Genomic DNA, 16,189 nt, shown 5'->3' with positions numbered 1-16,189 from the left:
ATGTACCAACTAGTTTGTGGTTAAACAAATGAGGAGGGCCAATGAGGAAGCAAATACTGTAATATGTATTGTATATGAACAATGCACACAAAATTACAATGAACAGGGAATATATGAAATATGTTAGTAACAATATATGCAGATCACCTTGTCTATGTAAAGGCTGCTGAAACAGTGGTGTAGACATTTTTGTATGGTATTGTGGCTCCCCATTTTCTTGCCCTTGTACAAGGATAATATCTCTGCTTTTATCTAATAATCTTCACCATTCTACAAACATACAAATTCTGTACATCGTTTCCAAAACGCATTTTATCTTCTAAATGCTAATTATGTAGTTAATCACTACAAGTATTAAACACACTAATTTTCTGTTAATGGAGTAATGTGAAGCATCTACTGTAATGGGTTATACTAGTGGTGGCTGCTAGTAGTAGTGTACTGTAATGGATTATACTAGTGGCTGCTAGTAGTAGTGTACTGTAACGGGTTATACTAGTGGAGTAGTGGTAGCTTTTATTTCTCTTATGTAATTTTTCATCTCTCACAGTATTAAAAAAGCAGGAAATCTAGATGAAACCAATAATGAATACCCTTACCGTGCATGTGAATGTTGTCAACAATCCAGGGACCTGTGTTGGGGTCACTGGGGTTGTGTACATTAAGAGCATCTTCTGGTTTAACTGGCAGTGACAGCAGAATAGGCGGTAAAATGCTCAGGTAATGTCCAGTCACACTGATGTTATAATAACTGAATAGAGTTGGCCAGTGTGAATGTGGCAGTTTACGCAGAAGTGAGCGTGTACGGTGCTTCAGGAGTTTTAGTCCATCTTCTTTAGAGATAGTGGTATTACCCGTAGCTGTAGGCTGAGTCACCATAGATGATGATTTAGGAGGTTGAGTTTGATCAATATTCTGTGGGGGTCGTATTGATACCTCAGCTTGGTACAGATAACTGGAGCGATTGGTCAAGGAGAATATAACAGAGGGTAGGTCTCTTGGTCTATGCTGATCATTCGTAGGTTCAGAAAAATGTTCAATTAGTCCCGAGCTGTAAACCATAAATGCAATCCAGCCAACAAAAACACACATAAACATCCTTTGAAACATTCTCTTTTTTGCAACAAAATATGCGACACGAAGTCTTTTTGGCATAATGTTTGAGTTTTGAGGTGCTGTTTGCAGGTGAGCAACCCGATCACGCCCACTACATTTAATGGATGATTCAGATGGTGCATTTCTGCGGTGAAGGTTAGGCACACAAGTTCCAGTCCTTTCAGAATTGCTGACAAGAATTCTGACATTTGGATTAGGACTATGATGTTGATATCTGAACAAAGGGTTTACAGAAAATGGTCCACTATTTGCTAAAGACTGCTTTTTCTGTTCTTCAGAGTCCTCATAGCGTCTGAGGTCAATAGACAGTACAGCAGTCAAGAAAATCAGCTGCATATATAGATCACACAGGAGTACTACACTTCCATATATACAAAATTCTTGAACGAGTGGAATGAAGAGGAAAAATGATACAGTCACAATTGTAATGGTGGTCAAAAAATATTTGGTTATTGTCCATCCTTCTCTTGCTAAGCCCTGTGCCATACGAATTTTGATGTCCAAGTGTGATGGAGTTGATAAAACTGATCTGATTAAAGCCATACTGTTCTCAAAGCCAATAAGACCTGCTAGAATTGGGTACACATATTTTCCTTTGCTCTGCAGAGGCCTGAGACCAAAATATGCACAGAATCCCACAGAGATGCACAGTGAGGCTATTAATGTTGCTTGAATACTAATGGCCATGCCAAATTTGCTCTTGAACATATCCATTTTTAAGATAGAAAAATAGATAGATACAAACAAAACACAATAGAAAATCATAAGAAGAAATTCCCAGAGAGACATGCGTGAGGGAAAATAGATGTGAGTAATTTCTTCTCTTCCAGGTCGAACAGGTTGGTGAACTGGGAAGCGCGATGTCAGCTCTTTCTCCAATCCACTAACGAATCTGCAAATTCAAGTTATGTTAGTAACGTACATAAAAATAAATACCACTTCATATACCTATATTTATTTATCATAAATTCTACATCCATCCTTATCTCTATTTTTTAATAGCTTATTCCCATTAGGAACTCTTTCCCTAAGGTAGGTAGACTAAAGAAATCTTCCTCCAACAATTAAGACACTTAATCCTTGCAAAACTTTCCTTCAGGAAAATGTGAAATTCATCCTGGAGTTTGTTAGTGTCATTAGCTCAGTGGATGTACTTAAGAGTGTGATAGAGCCTATAATCATCCTTGTATAGATTTAATTGGAAGGTTTTATTTAAAGAATTGTTGTTTCCATTTTTATTCTTTTTAATATACAGTAACAGTAAAAAATAAAAGTAGCAGGTCAATAGAGGTAATTTGGGGTAACCACCAGTAAATTGCTAGTGCTAGTTACTGTTTCAGAGTTGTCAGATAGCAAAAAATACTTATCCCAGCCCTCTTCAACTACAACCCTCAAGAATACTTTACCCACATTATATTCCATTCAGTCTTCATTGAAGAGGAATCATACCTAGTCTTATTGCAGTTAACAAAAAAAAAAAACTAGCTAATATGATACAGATATACTGTACTGTATATTGCTTAATGCTAGCAAACAAACATGTATACAAATCTTAATACAGTACCTAGGAAAATTTACACTTCTTCGCTCAATTATTCAAAGTCATTGACCTTACTAGTATAAATCTGTATATATAAATGATATAAAATGCAAAACTCATACACTGATAGTGAAAAACCTTTCCTACTTTCTTCTTTCTCATGGGTGAAGGGAGAACATATTAAGAGTCCTGGTAAGGGCTCCTCTTGGGCATGATTCAGAATGAGTGGTTTTCTAAGCCATTATGTATTTAAAATACATGTTAAAGGTAAAACAAACATATTTCAATTACTTACTCTTCATTGTATTGCTTGAGTGCCAAAGTCACAGCAAATGTGATCACTCGCTGAGGATTCCTACTACGTCTAAAACCAATTTCACGGGACGGTACTCCAAACAAAATATCTGCTACATTGGTCTGACCTTCATAGCTTGCCTGCAAGACATAAATGCTCAGTCCGCCTGCATATTATGAACATTATGACGATCATTGCTTAACATGTAGAGGTCAAGATCAGTTTTTCAGGACGTTGAAAAAATATTTGAAGGATTATGCAAAACATGCACATTATGACGAGTGCAAAAAAAAACTTTATCGCCATTCAACATTAGTTGTGTATTGCAGCAAACAGTTAAAAATGACGATTCAGAGGTTAGTCATTGCTATATAATATGATACAATTGTCATACTCAATGCTGAAGCCCATGAAATAGCTGATTATTCACATCTGAAGATGCAAACATGTATGGATATCACATCATTTGGCCCTCACAGATGGTTAAGTGATGCCACCAATTGAGAAGCAATTAATAAAACCACACAACTTATGTTTGTTACTACTTATGCAGTGGATTTCATTTTAATACAAGTACATCAGTATTAATAAGTATAAGATAAACTTACCATAAGGGAGTTTACAGTCAATAAGACATGAGGGTCTTGAAGAAAGGAGTACTGGTTACGGGCCCACAAGTCAGCAGGAGAGAGCATTAAGCAGTTGTAATGAGGGAGGACCTGGCCAGCAGACTGTATTTTCTTCACCACACCCTCAATTAGAAGACATTCTGTCCCTAATGTAACACTATTACTGAAAGAGAAGAATATAATCAGTATACATTCTGTAAATTTAAAAAATAAAGTACTGAGTGTAATGAAATGCCCCTTCCTGGAAGGCACCTCAGTAGCTCCAATAGCACCCAAGGGCCATGTCCAATGTGGCAGACTTCTACAACTATCTCAGCCCAATTAGAAGCAAGTGCCAAACTGTCTTGTCCCCTTATAGGGGCAGAGAATAGTTTCCTGTCACAAAACGGTCAAAATTCTTTCCGAGAATGTTTGGAAAATGGGTAACCATCAAACAAATTCTGAAACAATCGAAAATTTCCAGACTCAAAAACCTGAAGAGGAAAGTGGCAATGCAGGATTCTCAGACAAACAAAGACCTGTGCCATGTTACCTCTGAGCTAACAAAGTCAAGACCAATACAAAAGGTAATACAACACCTTTAACTACCATCTGCCCAGGGCACAGTCTGGACTAGCTTCGCCCCCACACAAATGCTTGCTTCCAAGAAGCAAAACCTTGTTTTCTTCATAGCCTACAACAACTAGATCAAGAGATTAACACTACAACCCCAATCTGTGTTCTCTTTGTGGTGTACTTATAGCCATTGAAGTCAACTCCCTTTACATTTAATCTTACATTGAAACTAAACATCCTGCCACCACGGTGTTGGAAGTTCATAATGAAACAAAGAAACCAGTGATAGTGTGATCTAGGCAGTCAAACATTTCCATATGGAAATGAAAGTTTTCAAGCCATGTAATTACTTAAAGTGTAGTTAGAGGATGAGAGCAATGCTCATGGTGTCCAGTTTTCCTAGCACTATCATATAATGCTTTGAAACTACTGAGGATTTTGTCCTCCACCACCTTCTCACCAACTTCTTCCAACTGTCTACCACTCTGTGAAAGTGAATTTTCTAATTTTTGGTAACAGCTTTGTTTAGTTAGCTTAAATCTATGACTTATTTTTCTTGAAGTTCTAGGTTTCAAGAATCCTTCTTTATCAATTTTGTCTCTTCATATTACTACTTTGTACGTAGTGATCATATTGTTTCTTTTTTTTTCTTTTATCTTTGCTTTGGCATGTTTAATGCCTCTAACCTCTCTTCGTAACTCATTTTTCAGTTCCAGGAGCCATTTCGTTGCGTGTCTTTGCACCTTTTACAGTTGGTTGATGTGCTTCTTAAGATATGGACATCATACAACCACTGCATATTCCAGCTTTGGTCTCACAAAGATCTTGAATAATCCTTTTTGTATTTTTGTCATCCATGTATTTAAAAGCAATTCTGAAATTGAAAAGCGTAGAATAGGCGCCTTACACATTGTTCTTTATGTAGTCCTAAGGTGAAAGTTCTCTATCTAGAACCACCCCTAGATCTCTTTCTTTATCATAATTTTTTTTAAACTTTACCCATAATTTGTAGGTTGTGTGTGGCCTATTTTCTCCTATTCCACATTCCATAACGTGGGATTTATTCACGTTAAATTCCATTTGTCAAGGGTATATAGTTACAGACGGCAAATTCACTATAAAAACTGCTATTGTAATAAGTGCGAGCACATACATACAAGGAGCAGTTAGGTGACATAGAAGGTGCAGAGGAATATCTGTCTGAGGAGATCGTGTAGAATAAAACACATCCAATCCTAATCTTGATATCATTCTAACCAAGATAACATGTGAGGCAACAACTGCATCCATGGTGAGCTCTATGTATCTAACACTATTTCCACCTCTTCAATATTATCATGATGTTAGTTTACAGTATTTAGTAAACTTGTCCCATACAGTATTGTGATTCAAAATTGTTAAGCTCACTAAGGGCTTTCAGTTTTCAATATTTACTTCCAGTCTAATGCTAAATAATACATGATTAAGAAATAAGGCTCAGTATAAAGCAAAATGACTACTCTCTCTTACTTATGGCTCAGTTGGTAGTTGCTAATAGTCTGAGCGAGGTGGAAGACAGATGACAGTGGGCCACGGTAACCATCACTGATTGTCAAGCCCTTCTTCCATGGAACCACACCACTCTTAACTACAATCTGAAAAAAAAATGCCGTAGAATCTCTAAGTTATCACCTTTAAGCCATGGGTATTTTTAAAAGGCTAAATCTGTTTTGACAAACCTGTAATTTACTGGAACAAGTTTTGTTCCAGTAAGTTTACACTGAACAATTAATTTAATATAAACATGTGTTCTAAGCTCCATGTCCTTCACTAGAGGGGGATACCCTGATGTGCCTGGCTCTCTTTTCCCCTTCCGCTCCCCCCCCCCACCCCGCACCCGTCCTTCCCTTCCTCTCTCTTCCCGTCCTTCCTCTCTTCGAACATACACCACCCCCCTCCAGTTAGGGGGGGTAGGAGAGAAATTATATAAGAAGAATTTAGATAAGTTAAATAAGTCAATAGACAACACAACCAATACTGTATTTCAAACATGATTTCATGAAAATCACACAGGAGTGTTGGGTTAGATGCCAATATTTCTTAAAGTGGGACACTGGACTGGCCTTTGACACTCCAACACCCCACATGTGTTATGTGTGAAAGTTGGGAGAGACTAGCCCAAAGCATCTGGCCTCCAACCATGGACAAATAAACAATCATTAATTTTCTCTCGTAAAGATAAGTTTATACTCCTAAAATATGAGTTTCTGGTATATCTTAACCTGCTGAATATATGCACGTGGTGGCCCTTGATACCACATCGGAGTAGGAGTCGGGGACGGATCCAGTCTTATCCCTCCCTCTGGGGCTGGGAGGGGAACACTATAGTTGAACAGAGATGTTATATATTCTTGTGGTAGGTATCCAGGTAGAGGTAGGTGCCACAGTGGTGTACTGTGAAGAGAGCAGATTTTTGTATTTTAAAATATATTCTGACATAACCAGTTAGAGTAAACATCTTACATGTTACATCTTATAATTGTAGACATCTTACAAGTATAAACAAGTGCAAAACGTGTACACTATGAACGTTGATGCAAAACCTTAAGAACAATGTTATGAATTCACTTAAATACATTGCAGTGCATTTCCAAATACTCACTCAAAACAAAACTTAATTCACCCCTAAATTTTTACTGTTATATAAATCCATAAAGTGTAGTTATTGACATTGTGACGGTAACGCGTTGGTGTTCGGCTGTTTAAGGCTAGGGGTATGGCCTCGTCACATAGTTATAAAAAAAAAATAGAAAAACTGGAACTTCGTCTGTGGTAAGGTAAGGAGAAGACACACAAAACACAAGTAAACTTTAACAATGAAATTTTAATTACGTTAAATAAATCAAAACATGAAAATAATGCACAAACAAATTCTTATAATAAAATCAATGAATCAAAATAATAAGAATACTTAAATGACACAATGAAAAGTTACGTTAAGGCAAAATAACAAGAAGTGCAACACAAAAGTTAAGTGGGAGGTGCTGGAATATTGGCTTAAAGCCACCACCTCTCTCAGTACACGCTAACGTCTAGCTGGGAGGAGTGCTGGCTACGAAAGCACGGAACATTCTGAAGACTGATGTTGGGGCGACCCCAGACATCAGGTAGTATTGGGGGGGGGCGAGGCAGGTGCAGCCAGACCGGCGACCAATCAGCGGAGTCGTAGCGATCAACGGGTAGTTTGGTGGTTGGAGTTCGAACAGGTGGCTGGTTGCATACGTTTCTGCTCACCCTGGCAAGCCTTGCTGGTGTTTGTTGTCGTTGTTGGACATTTCTTCCATAGTCTTTTATATAATTGTGAAGACGTAATTTTGGAGGGAAGAGCAGGCTCAATCTCTTGAAGGAGATTATCGTCACAACTCTCCCCCGAAGCCTGCGGTTCTGGAAGAAGTACGTCGTTATGTGGTGGAGTTGCTTCTACTTCATAAACTCTGGAGAGATCATGGGCTAAGATGTTGTCAGACTCTTGGTATAGCGTGTCTCCAGGTTGAATTTCTGCAGTTAGCAAGCCCATAGTAGAAGACGTTGAGATGAGAAGTGGGCGTGCTGCAGGAGGTGTAGGGTGGTGTGGTCCGTATTGATGGTGGACCGAGCACTTTTCAGGTGTGGAGTGAAGTGCTGAAGCTTCAGGATGAGGAAGAGTAGCTCCTTGCCAATTGTTCCGTAGATCCTTGTAGCAGTAGTCGCTGACAGGTGTATTCTTCTCGCCTCGTTGCTGCATCACGACACCACCCACGTCGGTACCATTGGCGTCGACATGGAGGATGAAGGGCTTATCTGACGAGGTGAGAGTGGAATTAGAAGAGGGCATAGGAGCACGATTATTATCCTGAAAGCATTTGGGAAGATCATTAAGGATTTTGGAATTAGAAAGCGCCGACTCCTTGTCAGTGCTTTCGGGAGAAGAAGTCGGGATGGTCTCACTGTGGATGTAGGGTTCTGTGAAGGTAGAACAATTAATCAAGACAGTGGGAGGAGTACCATTATATTGCTTCAGGAGGTTGACGTGGCACAGCTGGGTCTTCCGCCGCCTATCTGGAGTCTCTATCACATAATTATTATTATTCCTGCACTCTTTGACGCAGTAGGGTCCTGAAAATCTGTTTTGTAAAGGTGAACCTGGGATAGGGAAATAAGCAAGGACGAAGTCTCCCGGCTTGAATTTTCTTACTTTGCTGGTCTGGTCGTAATGAGTCTTCATTCTCACCTGGGCTTTCAATAGATTATCATGAGCAAAGCGGTGGACTCTCTCTAGAATGTGTTGAAGGTTTTGAAGAAACTGGGGCACATTCTGATGCTCACTGAAGGTGGCATCTCTGAGAGAGTCTTTGAAAGCCTTAAGGGGAGTACGGCACTTACGGCCGTAGAGCATCTCATAAGGAGATACTCCTAGGGACTCATTGGGGAGACTTCTGAAAATACACATTATTAGGTCAATCTGCTTATCCCAATCCTTTGAGGTTTCACTACAAAACTTTTTCAAGAGTGCTTTGATGGTCTGATGACTACGTTCAAGAGAACCCTGTGAAGCAGGATGATAGGGGCTGGACAATACCTGTTTGATGTTGAACTCCTCCAGTGTCCTTTTGAAGAGATCACTGGTGAAGTTGGTGCCACAGTCACTTTGAATCTCCCTGGGAAATCCGTATTGAGTGAAGATCTTCAATAGATGTTTGATAACCGTAGCAGCCGTGATGTTCTTCACTGGAACTGCTATGGGAAATCTGGTGGTAGGACACAGGATGGTTAGGATGTAGGCGTTACCTGAACTGGTCCGAGGTAAAGGACCGACACAGTCTATTATGAGTCTGTGGAAAGGTTCCGCAGGCACCTGTATGGGAATCAGTGGTGCTCTGGGAATGGAGACGTTCGGTTTGCCTGCCATCTGACATGTATGACACTGGTTTACGTACTGTTTGACGTTATTTACCATACCTGGCCAGTAGTAGTCTTGACGAATCCCATGGTAAGTCTTGTTGAAGCCGTAGTGGGAGAATGATCCGTGGGCCAGGTGTAGAATAGTGGGCCGCAGGCTGGTGGGAATCACAAGTTGTTCGATGTTGGCCCAATCGTCCTCCTCCTTCAGTTTACTGGGTCTATATCGGCGGTAGAGCAAGTCGTTCTCTAGGAAGAACCCAGGAATACTGTCGGGTTGAGTCTCAGCCTGGAAAAACAATGGTGTTAAAGTAAGATCTTCCCTCTGCAACTTACGGAACTCCAACTTGGTCAGATGCGGGGGTAGTTTCTGAGGGTCTTGAGGGACAGCGGTAGCAGTAGAGTCAGCTGGCTGTGGACGTGCGGCTTGTGCACGGGTGGTCACGAGAACCGGAGGAGAAACTTCATCACTCTCTTGAACCTCTGCTGGAACATACTCAAGAATAGGGTTACTTGGCACAGAGTTACACACCTGGGGTTTGTCCATGACGATCAGGTTGGTTGGTTGCAGGTCTTCTGCCAAGTCGTTGCCTAGGAGAAGTTGCACTCCAGGCATGGGAAAAGGCTTTTCCCTGACGGCGACTTGGACTTCCCCGTTCACGTAGGGACAATCCAGGTGGACTCTGGCGAGAGGGTATGGAGTGGTAGCAGTGAGGTCAGTGATGAAGACTGTTTCCCCGGTGTAGACTATGTTGGGCACAGCCGACTTCAAGATGATCGATTGTAGAGCCGCTGTGTCCCTCAAGATCTTCAATTTGAAACGTCCCTCCGGATTTGAACCGTTGGCAGAGACAGTTCCAGTATACAGGTGGTTACTGAAAAGAGAAAGATCATTAACATCAACACCAACATTCATCACAGGCTTACCGGACTTAGGAGGAGTTGGTTTGGGTCGTTGTTGGTCAGTGGTTCCCTTGTATTGAGACTTACCACACTTGTCTATGGTATGTCCATAGAGTCTACAATATTTGCAGTACAGTTGTGAACCAGCTTGATCGGGGCTCACCTTCTCGTAACTGTACCACGACTTCTTACTGGAGGATGGTTCGGGTGTCAGCCGGTGGATGAGGCTGTAAGTGTCAGCCGACTTAGCACACTTCAGGTAGTCGGTTTCTTCTTTATCTGCTAAGTAGAGGCGGACAGGAGGCGGCACACGTCTCAAGAATTCTTCAACAAGCATCAGGTTCACGAGTTCTGTAAAAGTAGAGACATGTGCTGCTTCCAGCCATTTCATGAAATACCTCCGTTTCGTGTTAGCAAACTCGAGGAAGGTAGTGGTACTTGCCTTCAGGTGGTCACGGAATTTCCTTCTATAACTTTCGGTGGAAAGTAGGTAGGCGTCTAACACTGCTTGTTTCAGAGTGTAGTAGTCATTCTCAGACGCCAAAGTACTGAGTGTGACTGCAGCTCTACCTGTAAGATGGACTCTGAGAAGTGTGGCCCATTGGTCGACAGGCCAACTGAGTTGATTAGCAAGGGTTTCAAAGGTGGTAAAGAACACATCAACTTCTGCTTCTACAAAGGATGGCATTAACTTACTTGCATGTGATATATTAAAACTGACGGGAAGATTGGCAGTAGCTTGCTGGCGTTGAGTGAAGTGTGAAGTTTCCAAGGCGATTTCACGTTGACGACACTCTAGAGCCAGAGTTGCTTGTTGCTTGTCATGTTCGCGTTGCATCTCCAACTCGCGTTGTTTGGTTTCAAGCTGTACTCGTTCACGTTCACGGAGTAATGCGACCTCACGTTCGTGTTCTTCTCTCCTCAAAGCAGCTTCACGTTCTCTGAGGGTGATTTCTCGTTCTTGTTCGTCTCTCCTCAAAGCGGCTTCGCGTTCGTGTTCTTCCCTTCGTATGGCAGCTGCTCGTTCTTGTTGTTCGAGGGCTTCCCTTTGCTGTTCGCGGGCTTCCTTTTGCTGCTCACGTTCAATCTTAGCCAGCTCTAGTTTAAGTTTCATCGTTGCCAAGTCAGTTTTATCTGCAATATAGTAAGTTTCATGAGTTTCAGAGTCTATCTTACCTTGCTCTAAATAGTAATCCAGCAACAGGTTGTGTAGGTCATTTTTGTTGGCTTGATAGGGAACTTCTAGTTGATACTCATGTGCAAGAGTTTGTAGTTCAGTCCTCTTGGCACGACTTAAAGTCCCTATTTCACCTGCTGGATTTGCACGGAAAGTTTGGAGACGAAACATGGTGAAATTAGCAAATAAAGGTACACGAATGTTCAATAATGAAATGTCAGAAACAGGACAACGTGGCAACTGGTACCTATCCTGTGTGATCTTTAACAATTAACGTTAAGTGAAAGATATTAAATGATTAAATGAAATCAAGGGCGCAGGAAATCTTGTACCCGGTACTCATGTAAGAGAATAAGGGCAAGAAAATCCTACTAACAAATGAAACAAAGTTTCGAAAACAAATGAAACAGTTAAATGCTTCAAAAGTAAAATTGGTAGTCCAAGGATGTAGGCATACCTTGCCAAGTCTCTATAGGACATAAAGCAAGTTTTTCCTACTGAATTTAATATGATACTTACAGAATTAGCGAACTTTTGTGCTCTGAAAAAATAAGCTAATTCCCTACCGTTGTATGTATCATCATCTCTGACTGACGTGTAGGGGTGCGAGGTGTCAACTGGTGACGAGAACTGCTGCTGAGGTCCCAATTCAGCAACTAAAGTTCGAGCTAGAGGAACTATGGCCCTCTTTGTCCTCCTACAGTCAGATTGCAGAAGATTGGGTACTCTTGACCCGGGGCAGACCACAGTACCAGGGTACCAATATGATGATCTGTCAGAATGAGAAATATTCAAGGGACATAGATGGTAAATACGAGTAATAACAAGGAGGGAGAGATGACCAATTAAGAGTATGACTGAGGCCTACAGTCACCACGTAATCCAAAGTTGTCTCACCTTCACTATATGTTACTCTCGTAATGCACAATACACCGCACCTTATAAAAAATGAAATTGAATGAAAAATAGTAAAGCTACGTTAACAAAGTTAAATACGCTTACCATAAATTACCACTTGGCACCAGTACCTGAGTGAAGCTCCTAGGACAGGCCCCCATAAAACTTGTGACGGTAACGCGTTGGTGTTCGGCTGTTTAAGGCTAGGGGTATGGCCTCGTCACATAGTTATAAAAAAAAATAGAAAAACTGGAACTTCGTCTGTGGTAAGGTAAGGAGAAGACACACAAAACACAAGTAAGACTTTAACAATGAAATTTTAATTACGTTAAATAAATCAAAACATGAAAATATGGACAAACAAATATGTATAATAAAATCAATGAATCAAAATAATAAGAATACTTAAATGACACAATGAAAGTTACGTTAAGGCAAAATAATAAGAAGTGCAACACAAAAGTTAAGTGGGAGGTGCTGGAATATTGGCTTAAAGCCACCACCTCTCTCAGTACACTCTAGAGTCTAGCTGGGAGGTGTGCTGGCTACGAAAGCACGGAACATTCTGAAGACTGATGTTGGGGCGACCCCAGACATCAGGTAGTATTGGGGGGGGGCGAGGCAGGTGCAGCCAGACCGGCGACCAATCAGCGGAGTCGTAGCGATCAACGGGTAGTTTGGTGGTTGGAGTTCGAACAGGTGGCTGGTTGCATACGTTTCTGCTCACCCTGGCAAGCCTTGCTGGTGTTTGTTGTCGTTGTTGGACATTTCTTCCATAGTCTTTTATATAATTGTGAAGACGTAATTTTGGAGGGAAGAGCAGGCTCAATCTCTTGAAGGAGATTATCGTCACAACATATACAGATCTCGAGGTAATGAGGTTTATCATTGCATGTTGATTTTAGTTATTGTCACCTGGTTTTTAGACAAATGCTGTAAATATAGCTATAATACATCTATATGGATGTAATGGATCCAGGGAGGGAGACATCAGAGTGGCGAGATGTCACCAGCAGAATTCCACAGGGGCTTTGTACTTGGACTCATCTTCATTCTAGTACAGTGGCACCTCGACTTACGATTGCCCCGACTTACAATAATGTCGAGTTATGAAAGGCTAAATTCACATAAATCCTACTGCTAAACACCATTTATGAATGAAAAACACTAATGATGACATGCAAATATTTATCAAGCAGTGTTCTGCTGTCGTCCTCTGTTCGAATCACAGCTATGTAAAAGACTCATCCATGTACAAATACAAATAACTGCTAATAGACCTTAAACATCTAACCAAACCTAAATTAGGCCTAACTATACACCAATTCTCATAGCTAATAATATTAACTTATACATGAGAAAACACCAATTTTGAATACACAGTTCGTTAACACTGATGAATGTATCTCTGGGCTCGGCTACTGAATGGACGAGCATAGCCTGAGGATGGGTTGCTTCATCTGGTTTATTAAATGCAACTTCAGCCTTCCCAAAGCTTTTCCTTCTTTGTCAACCATAGCCTAACCCATCTCACACACTTCTTCCCATCCCATTCTCTACTCCACTTGCCAACTTTTATTCCTTACCAAATTAAAAAATTACATGTGCAGTACAAATGCACAAAACAAGCATTTAATAAAAATTCTTTCAATTTGCTTTAAAATACATTATGCTTCTAAATTTAAAAAATACATACCAGAGAACAAGGAAGGAGCATATTGCCAGTAAAATAACTTTCTTAGGATGAGTGGCAACAAGAAGTCCATAGCGGTAATAGCATTGTGCTACAAGGTCAGGGAGGGTGCCGCCTGTCCCACTACCACTGCTCTCCCCACCCTCAGCCATCTCACCACCGCCTTAACCTTCAAAGACATTACAAAGCAATAATTTTAAAAAGTCTCAATTTGCATACATTAATAAGTATATGTAATTGAGCGCATCCGATCCCTTGATCGTCATCGCCTCTAAATCAACACCACCATGTGTAAATAGTAAGTTTCAAGATTTGTGTAGATGTCTGTTCCACTAATTTAGACCAGAGCCCAGCATGTTTCCTCCAGAGATTCAAATTAACTAGAGTTTTTTGGAAGTGGAATAGGGAGTTATTCAAGACATTGTCTACTACATGTATTAGACAAATTTTTAGTTTGTAGATTAGACAAATTATGTATTGCTAATGGTAATGTTGCCCCTCTTCAGATCAGTAACAGTCTCCGTGGCGTAGTGGTAAGACACTCGCCTGGCGTTCCGCGAGCGCTATGTCATGGGTTCGTATCCTGGCCGGGGAGGATTTACTGGGCGCAATTCCTTAACTGTAGCCTCTGTTTAACGCAACAGTAAAATGTGTACTTGGATGAAAAAAACGATTCTTCGCGCCAGGGGATCGTATTCCAGGGACCATAGGATTAAGGACTTGCCCGAAACGCTACGCGTACTAGTGGCTGTACAAGAATGTAACAACTCTTGTATATATATCTCAAAAAGTTGCCAGGCTTCAGACATGTGCCTAAAAAAACTTAGTGCTTGCACCAGTGCTTAGAATGAAAGCAAACAAAAAATAATAGGAGCGTATCAAATACATTCCAATAACATATGAAAAGATTCTTGCAAAAACCTGAGAAAATTGATATTACATTATTATTTCCATGATTTTTTTTTTTTTGGAGATACAGTATATACAAGAGTTGTTACATTCTCGTACAGCCACTAGTACGCGTAGCGTTTCGGGCAGGTCCCTGGAATACGACCCCCACAAAGAATCGCTTTTACAACCAAGTACTGTACCCATTTTACTGTTGAGTTAAACAGAGGCTACAGTTAAGGATTTGCACCCAGTAAATCCTCCCCGGCCAGGATACAAACCCATGACAAAGCGCTCGCGGAACACCAGGCGAGTGTCTTACCACTACACCACGGATGATGAAGAGAATAGGTCATAATTATTGTATATATGAATATCTTATTTAAATGCTTCTGTTTATAGTCAAATTTAAGGGATTGTACTTTATTGAATTTGTTCTCTTTTGTTTTCAAGCATATATAAAGTTCTTAAACTGCAGGATGATACCAGTGCAGTCACCTAAAAAAACATTTGGTTGGGAATCTGTACCCTACATACAAAGTTGATTGAAGGCTGAATGAAGGGGGCTAAGAGCTGAAGCTCAACACCTGCGAGCACAGACAGGTAAGCACAGCCGGTAAAGCTAATTGCCACTGTGAAGACCATCACTGCTACAAGCACTTACACTTGATATACAAGGTATTTGGTCGAGGGGGTGACTAATGCCTGATGCAATAACCAGCACAAGGAATTAACAGCTGCCACAATGGCATTCTGGCAAACATCTCATCAATCATTCTATTTTCTTTAATTCAAGACGGATGTCATTCTTACAAGAGCTTCATAGTTGATGTATGAAGCAGTAATTGCGCGCTGGGAGTTGGCGAGCACCAGAGGCAGCGTAGTAGCAGACGAGCTTTGTTTACCTGCATAGATGGCGCTGCTGTCGACAAGCACACAGCGCCAGGCGCACTGCAGCACCACCAGCAGCAGCAACGCCAGGCGCACTGCAGCACCAGCAGCAGCGCCAGGCGCACTGCAGCACCAGCAGCAGCAGCGCCAGGCGCACTGCAGCACCACCAGCAGCGCCAGGGGCTGCTGGTGGTGGTGCTTCAGTTCTGGTTCAGTTCTACTGAAGTTACTGGATCCTGCAGCCTCCCCGAGGCACAAACCAGGGTTTTACACAACTCCCCCCATGCACTCGAGCTATGTCAATAGGCCATTCTCCCTCTTCGCCCTTACTTTATTACACACTGAAATCACAATTGCGTGATACATCAAATGAACATTTGATGTGTTCATTTCATGCATCACACAATTGTGATTTCTGTGTGTCAGCCGGCTTTGACAAGTCGCCGGCTTCCTGACATCATCGAGGCCACTAGAGTGTTAGTGGCCCTTGGGTAAATTCAGATAAATGTAGTGTTTACATTTTTAAATGTAAAATTTGTATTTTAAAATGTTAATTTTTTTTTTAATTGTGATCTGTGGTGCAATAATGCCCACTGGGGAAAATAATAGTGGTTACCATACCACGTTGCGTGGCGAAGGTGCCCTTATAACAGTTTAAGCTTCAAGGCCCCACAAATTATAAGTCTGT

The 16,189-nt window shown here is 41.1% G+C and overlaps 2 protein-coding genes across 4 annotated transcripts in view; one reads left to right on the top strand and one right to left on the bottom strand.

Moving 5' to 3' along the window:
• The window catches only part of LOC123773494 (SREBP cleavage activating protein), a 32,074-nt gene extending 16,422 nt beyond the window's left edge, over positions 1–15,652 (bottom strand). Inside the window, exons 1-7 of one of the 3 annotated variants that reach the window (XM_045767320.2) lie at positions 15,516–15,652; positions 13,726–13,891; positions 6,397–6,568; positions 5,645–5,769; positions 3,560–3,743; positions 2,952–3,091; positions 600–2,008 (exon numbers count right to left, since the gene is read on the bottom strand). In XM_045767320.2, the coding sequence (XP_045623276.1) occupies positions 600–2,008; positions 2,952–3,091; positions 3,560–3,743; positions 5,645–5,769; positions 6,397–6,568; positions 13,726–13,874 (2,179 nt within the window). In that variant the 5' untranslated portion in view covers positions 13,875–13,891; positions 15,516–15,652. Of the gene's footprint in view, positions 1–599; positions 2,009–2,951; positions 3,092–3,559; positions 3,744–5,644; positions 5,770–6,396; positions 6,569–13,725; positions 13,892–15,274 lie in introns of all 3 variants that reach the window. The other 2 variants (XM_045767318.2, XM_045767319.2) reach the window with 2 other exon arrangements.
• Positions 1–16,189, top strand: part of LOC123762887 (uncharacterized) — a 226,765-nt gene that overhangs the window by 105,205 nt on the left and 105,371 nt on the right. The window lies entirely within an intron of this gene.

This window comes from Procambarus clarkii, chromosome 47 (genome assembly GCF_040958095.1).
Source record: "Procambarus clarkii isolate CNS0578487 chromosome 47, FALCON_Pclarkii_2.0, whole genome shotgun sequence".
Classification (NCBI taxonomy): domain Eukaryota; kingdom Metazoa; phylum Arthropoda; class Malacostraca; order Decapoda; family Cambaridae; genus Procambarus; species Procambarus clarkii.
This window is presented reverse-complemented; position numbering and strand designations above follow the sequence as displayed.